The sequence below is a fragment of the Apium graveolens genome, chromosome 9, assembly GCF_009905375.1.
Source record: "Apium graveolens cultivar Ventura chromosome 9, ASM990537v1, whole genome shotgun sequence".
In the NCBI taxonomy this organism is placed as follows: domain Eukaryota; kingdom Viridiplantae; phylum Streptophyta; class Magnoliopsida; order Apiales; family Apiaceae; genus Apium; species Apium graveolens.
The window spans coordinates 274797693-274808960 of record NC_133655.1 but is presented as its reverse complement, the minus strand read 5'-3'; the positions used below and the strand labels follow the sequence as shown (position 1 = coordinate 274808960).

Sequence of the window (11268 nt, the reverse complement as noted above, 5' to 3'; positions counted from 1 at the left end):
AAGGAATGGAACACAGTTAGTTTTGTTCCTTCTGAAAAGATTCTTGCTGAGCATCTTGCAAAAGCTGATGAAATGCTGATAAATGATGATTTCAAGACACAGCTGAGAGTTACTGCATTGAGTACAAGGCACCTTCAAGGTCAACACTCAATAACTCATGACAAGGTGAACAAAATTCAGGAAGCTCTAATCCAGCAAGATATGAATGTGAAACTTGAAAAGAACATATTTTTCAAGCCATCCTTTGACAGAATTGCCTACATTGAGAAAACTCAGGAGAAGCAACAAACTCAAATTGAAGAAATTCTGAAGAATCAAGCTTCTCACCAAAGTCAACTCAATGAGATCCAATCCTTAGTGGAATTGCTTATCTCTCTTCTTTTGCCTGCTGATGCCAAAAAGGGGGAGAAAGTTATTAAGTCTAAATACAAATCTATTCAGACACTGAAAGGAAAGGATGATGGACATGATGACCAGGGAAATTCTGATAAGGGTAGAGGTTAGGGTTAAGGAAAAGGGTTTTCATCAAGTAAAGCTAGAATTACAAGTCAAGGAACAAGTTCTGATACTGGGAGAAGAATAAGTTCTGATACTGATAAAAGGATAAGTTCTGGTGAACATCTGGAACTTGATGAAGAAATTTCAAGGGAGTTATTTCTTAAAGAAAATCCAGGGATGGACTTTGAGAGTCTAAAGGAAGAAAAAGGTAGACTCAAAGAAGAAGGTGTCAAGACAAAATCTAAAGCTTCTGTTGTTGAAAAGAAATTTCTAAAGCCTAAGGGTATTGTGATAAAGGAAAGAACAAATTCTGAGGCAATCAAAGCCAAATCACAAATGGAAATTGATCCAAGGTCGAAGGACAAAGAAAAAGTTGATGAACCTGTAAAGGTTTATATGCCAGTCATGGATGAAAAAATAAATGATGATGAAGAAGATACTAGTCTTACTCTGATTTCAAAGAAGATTTCTCAAACAACATCTGACATGGCTTATGTTGTTTAGAGTCAAGATATAGTAAGTTCTGATATGACAGTGAAGCAAGCAACCTCTGACTTAGCTCAAGTTGGCTTGATATCAGAAGATAAGGAAAAGGAAACCTCTGACATTGCTCATTTTAAACCTTCAAAGATACTCCTACCAGGAATCACCAAAGCTAAACAGGCTCAACCTTTGAAGACTACAACTAGTGGTTTTGAAGCAAGAGTTGTTACAAGAAAGGAAGCAAGAGATAAATCTGGGTTGGGTAGTTCTGATGAAAGAAGAGTACATAACACTACCAATGATCCAACTTCCTTAAGTGAACCAGGTGTTGGAGCAACTCCTGAAAGATTGAATCGACATGAATCTGTACAAATGGTTTACCATACCTTCTTGAAAGAGCATATCTTGTTATATTTTATGACAGAGGGAAGGGTATACCGGATTAAGCAGAATGATATACCACTGAAGTATTTTGAAGAACTGGAACATGTTCTAGTCAGATGCAGGATATTTAAAGTCTCAAATTCAAAGACAGAAGAAGCTTTATTCTGTAAAGTCTGACAGCGCATACTGTCCCAAGTACTGAGATCACAAGGGTGATATTATCGAAATGAAGCCTAACTCTGCTAAGATTATAACTACTTTTCTGGGTTATAAAGCTGTGGAATTCAATCTAGAGTCTGACAAGGCATATCTAATTAGACTAGATCAGGAGATAAGAAAAGCTAAGATAAATGATCTCAGAGCAGCTATTTTTCAAACTATAGAAGATACAGCTGAATTGATAAATGCTAAAAGGAGGATGGTTAATGAACTTGAATATGCTGAGAGATATTTGTTGAAGAACTATCTCAGGACAACTCCTGATATCAAAGAGATCAGAAATTGAAATTGAAGCCAAGTCAAAGATCTACAACTGCTTAAATTCTGAAGTTTATACAGATTAAAGCTGTTATCAGAAGTTAAAGATGGTAAAGCTGAAAGGACTGTAAGTTGTAGTTATCTAGTCAAATTCTCATGCATTTGTACCTAATGTTTTTGACATCATCAAATATCTGTTGAACTTGTATATTATACTAATTTACAAGTTGGGGAGATTGTTAGATATATTTGATAATGTCATGTGTAATATGATTTATGTTTAGTTTTCAGATCTTACCTAACAGGACAAATCAGTTTACTTAACTGGAAATCAACACTTATACTGAAGATATAACTTAAGATATCAGAACTTAAGTTATCAGAACTTAAGTGATCAGAAGATATTTATCAGGAGATATTATCAGGACTTAAGATGACTTTCAGATAAGGCAGACGGCTGATTGAAAGGAAAGAAGATCGAGACTAAGACAGAAATAAATATTCATGAAGAAGGAATTCTATGAAGAATAAAATACTTGGAAGAAAAGATAACTGGTTGATATATTTTAGGAAGCAGAATTATATTCCATATTAATTAGAATTTATCTTGTAACTGTGTAGTATATAAACACAGGCATGGAGTTTACACTATATGTGTTACGATTATCGAAGTTATTATTCTTTGTAACTCTAGCAGCTCTCGTGATAATTTGTTCATCACTGAGAGAGGACAGTTCCATATTGTAACAGAGTTTATTGTGTTGAATAAAATCTGCTTTCTGTTACTTGAGTTCTTATAATCGATTTGATTGTGCTAAACACTGTATTCAACCCCCTTCTACAGTGTGTGTGACCTAACAAAACAGAGACAAGTTCTTCAAGCAATCAGGTAATCACCACTAACCTTGCACATTTATCTAAAGTTGAGTGTAATGATGCAATTAATGACATGTCTACAGAACTAAATCATTTGCGTGTTACACTTAAGTCCCTTACTAAGGAAAATGCTAAAATCAAAGAAAACAATTTGTTTTTAAGTGAGAGGAATAATGTGCTAGAGTCTCAGTTTATTAAATTTGAAAAATTGAGAATAGAATGTGAGTTTACTAAGGATGAATTAACTGAGTCCTTGAAGAAAGAAGAGATTTTGAAGAAGCAGCTTGAACGAGAACAGGAGGTGATTAAGGCATGGAAATCATCTAGAGATGTTCATGCTCAAATCACCAAAGTTCAAGGAATTGAGTACTTTTATGATGCAGCCTGGAAAAAGAGTAAAGAGAAGCTGGAATCCAATTTAGTTAAAGGATTGGTAACAGATGTAGACTCGACGGATGATGATAGTCATCCGTCGGATAATTAAAAAGATTATCCGTTGAGTAACATAGATCCTCATCCGTCGGCTGTGAGCAAACCTGTGAGTAAAGCCAAACTTGCCAAGTTAAATGAAAAATATGGATTAGTTTCCAAAAACTTTATTTCAGGAAAATCAAGTCAAGTGAAAAAGGAGAAGAAAGTGAATGTTGGTCATCTGTCTATCAAGAAATTGAATGACAGACTAGAAAAGATTGAGGTTAAAACAGAGGCTAAGAAGAAGAACAATAGAAATGGAAAATACTACTAGAAATAGTAGATACGACATCGGTCCTTAGACATCGGCATGTAATGCACCCGATGTTAAAATGCAGTTTAACATCGGTTTTGTAAAAAGCGATGTTGAATACGCATATTAACATCGGTTTCACTTAGTAGCCGTTGTCTATCTTCAGAAATTAAAAAGGCCACAAATATATTTTTTAACTTTGACATCGGTTTATTTTGTTAACCGTTGTCTATGGCCTTTTAAAAAAAAATTACTTAACCCCCCCCCCCCCCCCCCCGCTTTTCAGTACACTTCCCCCTTTAATTTTAACAAAAAATTCACTTTAACATATTTTCCCCCCCTTTTCCAAAAAACCTCCCGCGAGCCTCTCATCTCTCCCCGACCCTCGCCTCTCTCGTCTCTCTCGTCTCTCCCCTCCTTCTCTCTTAGTCTTCTTACCTTTCTTCTCTCTTCTTACCTTAGTCTCTGTTAACCGTCTCTTCTCTCTTTTCTCCGAAACCCTAATTTTAGCCCCAATTCTAATTCAAGATTTGGAGCTTCAAATTAGAGCAAATTAAACTTGAAATTGAGCTAGTATCTGGAGGTTGGAGCTAGTATCTGGAGGTTGGAGCACTGAGGTTTTAGAACATTGGGGTTTCGGAACATTGAAAGCATCCGGAGGTATATTCTTCTTTACTTCTTTACTGTTTATCTTCCTCATTTTTATATTTAATATCTTCTTTGTGCATGTAAATGTTTTATGTTTATCTTCTTTTCTTCTTTACTATTTTTCTTCTTTGTGCATGTAAATGTTTTATGTTTTTGGGGGTTTTATGTTTGTTTCTTTTTGGGGGTTTTATGTCCTGTTTTTGGGAATTTTATGTCGTGTTAAATATTTTAGGTACACTGATGTAAATCATGGTTTTAGGTACATTGATGTAAATGTAAATGTTTCTGTTCTTTTTTTAATTATGTGTTTTCTGGGGGTTGTTCATACATATTAGTGTGTTTGGGGGGGGGTTTGGGGGCTGCATTTGAACAGGTCTCAGATATGAACAAGTCTCTGCATTTCTTATTTTGTATGATAGTCATTTCTTTGATATGAACAAGTCTCTGCATTCCTGATATGAACTATCTGTTACTTGTGTTATATTATAGTAATTGTTTTGTATAATTATCCTTCTCACAGATACAAGTAACAGATAATTTTAATTTATTTATTTATGGGCTGGATTTGTTTCAATACTCAAGTTCTCACTGAGTTTTATTTATGTGAAGGAAATTTAACAATTGTCTGGGCTGTGAATGTTGGAATTATTGGTTTTTAATTATGTGATATTTTCAAATATCTTGGTTTAATTTGTTTTAATTATCTTGGTTTAATTTAGTCTACTTTATAAATTTAGTCTAGTTTTGTAATTAATTGGGTATATGTATAGGATCTTAGAGTAATGAATTAGTACTATAAATTATTAGGATATCAAGGTATTTACTCCTTTTTAAGTTTATATAATTAATCCTTACAGTAACCAACACAAATTTGATATGCCTTTTATTAAATAATTATAAATAGGTATGTGTTGGATTTTTAATATTTATAGTGGCTATCAGGTAGGGAAATTTGATGGATAAGACATGAATTTTGCAACATAGGGATTCTTTAGCATTTGAAATGGGGGTGGAAAACTTCTTGATATATGCTGAAGAAAATTCTGAAGATCGTAACAAAATTCCTTGCCCTTGTGGACGATGCGCCAATTTAAAAAATTCTCTATAAAAACAATCAGGGGCCATATCTATGACAATGGCTTTTGTCTAGGTTATGTGCATTGGGTTTGGCACGGGGAGACTGCTTCTACGGGTCCTAAATCTTCAAGTGCTAGTTGTCCACCGAAAGAGCAAGCTCCAGACCCACCTCCTGAGCAAGCCTCTGATGAAGCATCAGAGCAAGATCAGGAGCATGTCGCTGCTTCGGAAACTGTTGATGGTTGTGAAGCGGCATATAACTCGGGTCAATATGATAATGATTCATATCAGTTTAGGAGGTTCATAGTCGATGCTGAGCAACCTCTATATGAGGGTAGTGACTGTACTAAGTTAGAGTCGATGTTGAAGTTGCATAACTGGAAATCTAGGTTTGGTATTACCGATAGTGCCTTCACTGACCTCCTTTCTTCTGTTGGGTCTCTACTTCCCAAAGATAATGTGTTACCTAGTAATGCATATGAAGCAAAAAAAAACCTCTCCAATTTAGGTCTAGAGTATATAAAGTTCCATTCATGTCTGAATGACTGTGTACTGTACATGGGTGTACATGCTGATGCAACCAAGTGTCCTAAGTGTCGACTTTCTCGGTGGAAGTTGACAAAGAAAGGTGAAGAGAGGGTTAATCTTCCAGCCAAAGTCATGTGGTATTTTCCAATAATTCCTAGATTTAAACGTATGTTTAAATCTCCTTCCACCGCTGAACTAATGTGTTGGCATGTGCAACAGCGGACACAAGATGGTAAAATGCGACATCCAGCCGACTCTCCATCTTGGAAAAATATAGATTATAGGTGGCCATCCTTTGGTAGTGAACCGAGAAACCTTCGCTTGGCTTTATCGGCGGATGGTGTAAACCCGCACAATAATGGCATATCTAATAAATATAGTTGCTGGCCAGTCATATTGGTGACTTACAATCTTCCTCCCTGGTTATGTATGAAAAGAAAATTTATGATGTTGTCGATATTGGTCCCTGGCCCGCATGAGCCTGGTAATAACATCGACATCTACTTACAACCGATGATTGATGATTTAAAAAAGCTTTGGAAGGAAGGGGAACCAAATGTGTATGACGCGTATAACAAATCATTTTTCACTTTAAAAGCAGTTTTAATGTGGATGATAAATGACTTCCCTGCTTACGGAAATTAATCTGGCTGCGTTAATAAGGGTTATAAGTGTTGTCCTGTTTGTGAAGATGACACCGTAGCTAAATATTTGACTCATAGTAGGAAAATGTGCTACCAAGGGCATCGTCGATATTTGCCTCTATATCATCCTTATAGAAGGCAGAAGGCTGCTTTTAATGGACAACAAGAGTTTGGGCAGCCGCGTCGAACCCTATCCGGAGAAGAAGTGTTAGCAGAGCAAGAACAAATCAAATTTGAATTTGGGAAGAAGATGAAGAAGGCAAAGAAGGTTGAAAGTCCATGGAAGAAAAAGTCAGTATTTTTCGAGTTAGAATACTAGAAATTTCACCATATTAGGCACTGTATTGATGTCATGCATGTCGAGAAGAATGTATGTGATAGTCTGATTGGCACATTACTAAATATACGCCATAAGACAAAGGATAGTGCGGCAGCCCGTCGTGATATGATGGAAATGGGCGTTAGATCTGATTTGGCTCCCCAAGTAGGAGTAAAGAAAACCTATTTGCCTCCTTCTCCCTTTACTTTGTCAAAGGCAGAAAAAAGGACTTTCTTGTCATCATTAATGTCGATGAAACTTCCATACGGACATGCATCGAACATAAAAAATTGTGTTTCCATGCCTGATTTGAATATTTACGGGCTGAAATCACATGATTGCCACATTCTTCTCCAACAATTACTCCCGGTTGCAATACGCTTCGTTCTTCCGAAGCATGTTAGGGTCACAATTATTAGATTGTGTTTCTTTTTTAATGCTTTGTGCAACAAAGTAGTAGACGTGTCAAAACTGGATAAGCTGCAATCAGATGTTATACTAACCTCTTGCGATCTAGAAAAGGTTTTCCGTGCGTCATTTTTTGATGTAATGGTACATATAGTAGTCCACTTGGTCCAAGAACTACGCTTATGTGGACCAGTATTTTATAGGTGGATGTATGCGTTTGAACGATTTAATAAAGTACTAAAGAGTTATGTTCGAAACCATTATTATTCTGAAGGTTGTATGGCAGAGAGTTACCTTGGAGAAGAGTCCGTAGAATTTTGCACCGAGTTTCTTAGTCAGAATTACTCCACTGCCGGTCTTCCAAAGGACCAAGATAATAAGATATCAGGTCCATTATCTGCTGTGATAATAAAATCAATGGAAGAGAAGGAACAAGATGAAGCACATCTACATGTCCTTCTAAACAACGCTGAAGTGTTTCCATATATTCTGTGAGTTTATACAGTTTGTTGTTATCAATTCCTCATTATCCAGTAATTAGTCTTGTAATGTGTCTTTAATATATCATTCCATATGCATTTTTCAGAATGCATAAGGAATATCTTGAAGAAATTCACTGAAGGAAAAGGAAAAGCTTACATTGGCTCATGAGAGAGCACAATCGGCTCTTTGCTGATTGGTTTCAAAACAAAGTCAGTGTTGTATTAGGTTCTTTGATCTGTAGTGTAATGACAACTATTAGCTATTTAGGATTTAAAATTTCTTATCATATTTGTAGGTGAATGATGAACTAAGGGAGAACAACAAAGGTGTTTCAGATACGATAAGATGGCTCGCTGCCAAGCCATCATTTTCAGTACTAACTTATCAAGGTTATCTAGTGAATAGAGTGTGATATTTTACAAAGGAACAAGATGACATATGCGTTGTTCAAAACAGCAGGGTGTCTGTCATTGCTAAAGCGGTCCAGGTTTCTAGTGCCAAGGACTTGAACCCCGTAGAAAGTGATTTGACATTTTACGGTATCATATAAGAGATATGGGAATTAGACTACCATGCATTCAAAGCTCCCTTGTTCCTGTGTAAATGGGCAAGTAATGATAAAGAAATAAGGGTTGATGATCTTGGGTTCACACTTGTGGATTTTAGTCGATAAGGTCACAAAAAAGATAAATATGTTTCTGTTGACCAAGTCAAGCAAGTGTTTTATCTTGAAGATCCCGTTGATGCTACCTGGTCTATTGTTCTGTCCTCCACAACTCGAGACTACCATGAATTGTATAATGAAGATGACTTAGGAGACACGATCATGGAACATCCCCCATTCTGCACTGAAATCCCCGCAACTGATGTCACTACTAATGATGTCGCTCATACTGCTAGACCTAATGTTGAGGGAATTTGGATTAAAAATACCGCTACTAAAACTCCTGCACCTAATGTCGTTACTGACTGATGATGTAGCTTTATGTAAAATATATATCTTATTGGGAATTTGGATGACTGAATGAACCATATATATTTTCCTTCAATTGTGTTATAATGTGTAAAATATATTGTTAAATTTTTTTTCTTTTGTTTTGCATTGTTATAATCATATAAATAATTCATCCATAATTACTGATTGATGGCATTATTTTTTCTTTAATTATTTTGCATTATTTAATTGTACTTCTATAAAATGCTTTAGAGTTATTTCGGATGTGATTAATTACTGATTGCAGTTTAGGTAAATTATTGTTCTTGTATAGTTGTATTCGTACTTGCTGATTTTACAATTTATTATTTATGCTTGACTGTAATTAATGACGGAATGAAAATATATTGTTCAACTGATGGCTTTATTATTCAATTTAATGCAGACTAAGGGAGCAAAATGGCAAAGAAGCAGAAAGCCAAGAAAGTAATTTTTGAAGAAAATGACGGGAAGAATAACTCTGAAAAAGTAATTTATTAATTTTTACTAATTTATTTTGGTGCAGGAACAACGTAAGTTACAGAGCAATAGAGTGGGTAAACGGAAATATCATCACCGCTTGTCAAGAAAGGGGTATATTGGTTTGCGAGAAGAAGAAGTAAGAACCATATCTATTTGGCTTTGCAATTCTATGTTTTAAGGGAGTTTAAACATTTTCTCTTTTTTAACAGATAAAGAAAGGGAACTTAAAGCGGAAAGAGAAACCTGATCGTGCAATTTTTTGGTGGAAGGCTAGGATGCCAAAGAATCCTGATGAGCTTACTGAAGAGCAAGCGAAAATAAATGCGAGAATTGTAAGTGATATTTTTAATACTGCATTCCCTTCAAAGATAATTGCGTCATAAATAATGCACTAATTGTTTGCATTTATTTTACAGGCTGAGTTACTTGAAATGAAGGAGAAGGGTGAATTTGTTCCACATGGAACAGAAGATGTGTTGACTACGGCACTAAAGACTCATGAGCACGCAGGAAGGGTTCGAGGGGTTGGCGGCTTTGTCACTCCAACAGCATTCTTCAATTTGCCGAAAGCGAAAAAGACTAAAATTACCAAGGCAGAGTTGTTGGATCAGTTGGAAAGAAATCAGCGGGAGATGGCTGAACTTAAGGCCTTGGTTAATGCTTCGAATGGTCACTCTCCTATGTTCTCTGACAAATCAAGTTATCAAGTACCTGTTAATAAAGAGGGAGTTGCTGATAAGCGGAATGTTGGAGTTGCTGTTAAACCGCTGAGTGCCAAATAGTTGTTGGTAAATGATGAAGACTTTGTTGGTTTTGACCCCTCTCCTCCGAGTGGAAAGAAGGTAAAATATTATTAAGATCTACTAGATATATGCCTACAGACTTGGGATTTATGTAATAAAATTAAATTGATCCCTCACTATAATGTAGGGTCCACAGTCATGTGAGCTTGCACTGGATTGCATAGAGAACAAGGTTGCTTTTAGAACAGTTTTTGATGATCACGTAGAGATGAATGTTTCAGTACACGGAGTGCCTCTAAAGCCCGGACATGTTCGTGTGTCGGTTGACGGACACATCCAGCCAGAGGCGTCGGTTCCAGTGCCCATACCTGGTGAAATTGAGTTTGTACGCCAAGCAGTTGGCTCTCACGTAGCATGGCCTCGTGAATTGATCATCTACCCAACTGTGGCGGTATGTTATATAAAAATTATGTCAATATACTCTGAATTGATTGTTACATTCTATAGTAGTTATGTCAATAATAACCGATTATTCTTGTTTTATTTAATTCTGTGTAGAAAAAGAAAAAGGAAGTGTTGCAGGGGCAGTCTAAGCGGAAAGATGAGTTGCAGAAACTTCAAGATGATTATAGAAAAATGAAGCTAAACAAGAATGTGCCAAAGTAGTACAAGGTGTTATACAAACATGCTGCAGTCTTCATGAAAGCCACTGGGGAGTCAATACCGATTCCGTGTGATTCGGACGTGTTTGGGACTGAGAAAATAATTTATATATTGCATGAAAATGTGAAAGCATTGTTGGAGTTCGATATGATTGGCCAAGCTGCAATATCTGCTTATATGGCGTAAGTTAATTTTTTATCGTTACATATTCAATATTCATGTTTTATACGGATATTATAAGTAATGTAATTCACTCCCTGGTAGGCTCTTGCAAAGACTGATTAAGATTGAGAGGAAGAATGATGATGTGGTCTTATATGGATTTTTTGATCCAGGAGCTACATTTACGTTGAACATATCTTTTCATTCTTATTTTGTTAATCGGTTGAAAGAGAGTAGTCCCTATCGCATGTACTTCATGCCACATAATCATAAGTAAGTATTTTTAATTTAGACATGCTTTTACAAATTAATATATTTAGGTAGTTTTTTTAAAATTTCTGACTTGTGTTTTTCTTTTTTCTTTTTTATAAACATAGTTGCCACTGGATTTTGGTTGTAATTTGGGATGGCGACATTTATATTCTGGACCCTCTTCCACATCCAACACATTTTGACGAGTTGGAAAAATCATTAACAGAGTAATATATTTCTGTTTACTATATATAAATATATATATAGTAAATATTCTCCCTTTTAAAAAATAATCATGTATATTATTGTTGTTCTGCAATGTAGAGCGATGAAATCCTACAATGCTCAAACTGGAGGGGAAATAAAGCTCCTCAGATAAAGAATCTTCTTGTAAGTTTTTTGTATTTTTTTATCACTTTGTAATTTTAATTAATTTTTGGAGC

General features: G+C 35.7%; 1 protein-coding gene across 1 annotated transcript; it reads left to right on the top strand.

Annotated features, from left to right (window-relative positions):
* Positions 1-5170: 5170 nt before the first annotated feature.
* Positions 5171-6340, top strand: LOC141686378 (uncharacterized). Its single transcript, XM_074491417.1, has one exon. The coding sequence runs from the start codon at positions 5171-5173 to the stop codon at positions 6338-6340; it is 1170 nt and encodes a 389-aa protein (XP_074347518.1).
* Positions 6341-11268: the final 4928 nt, after the last annotated feature.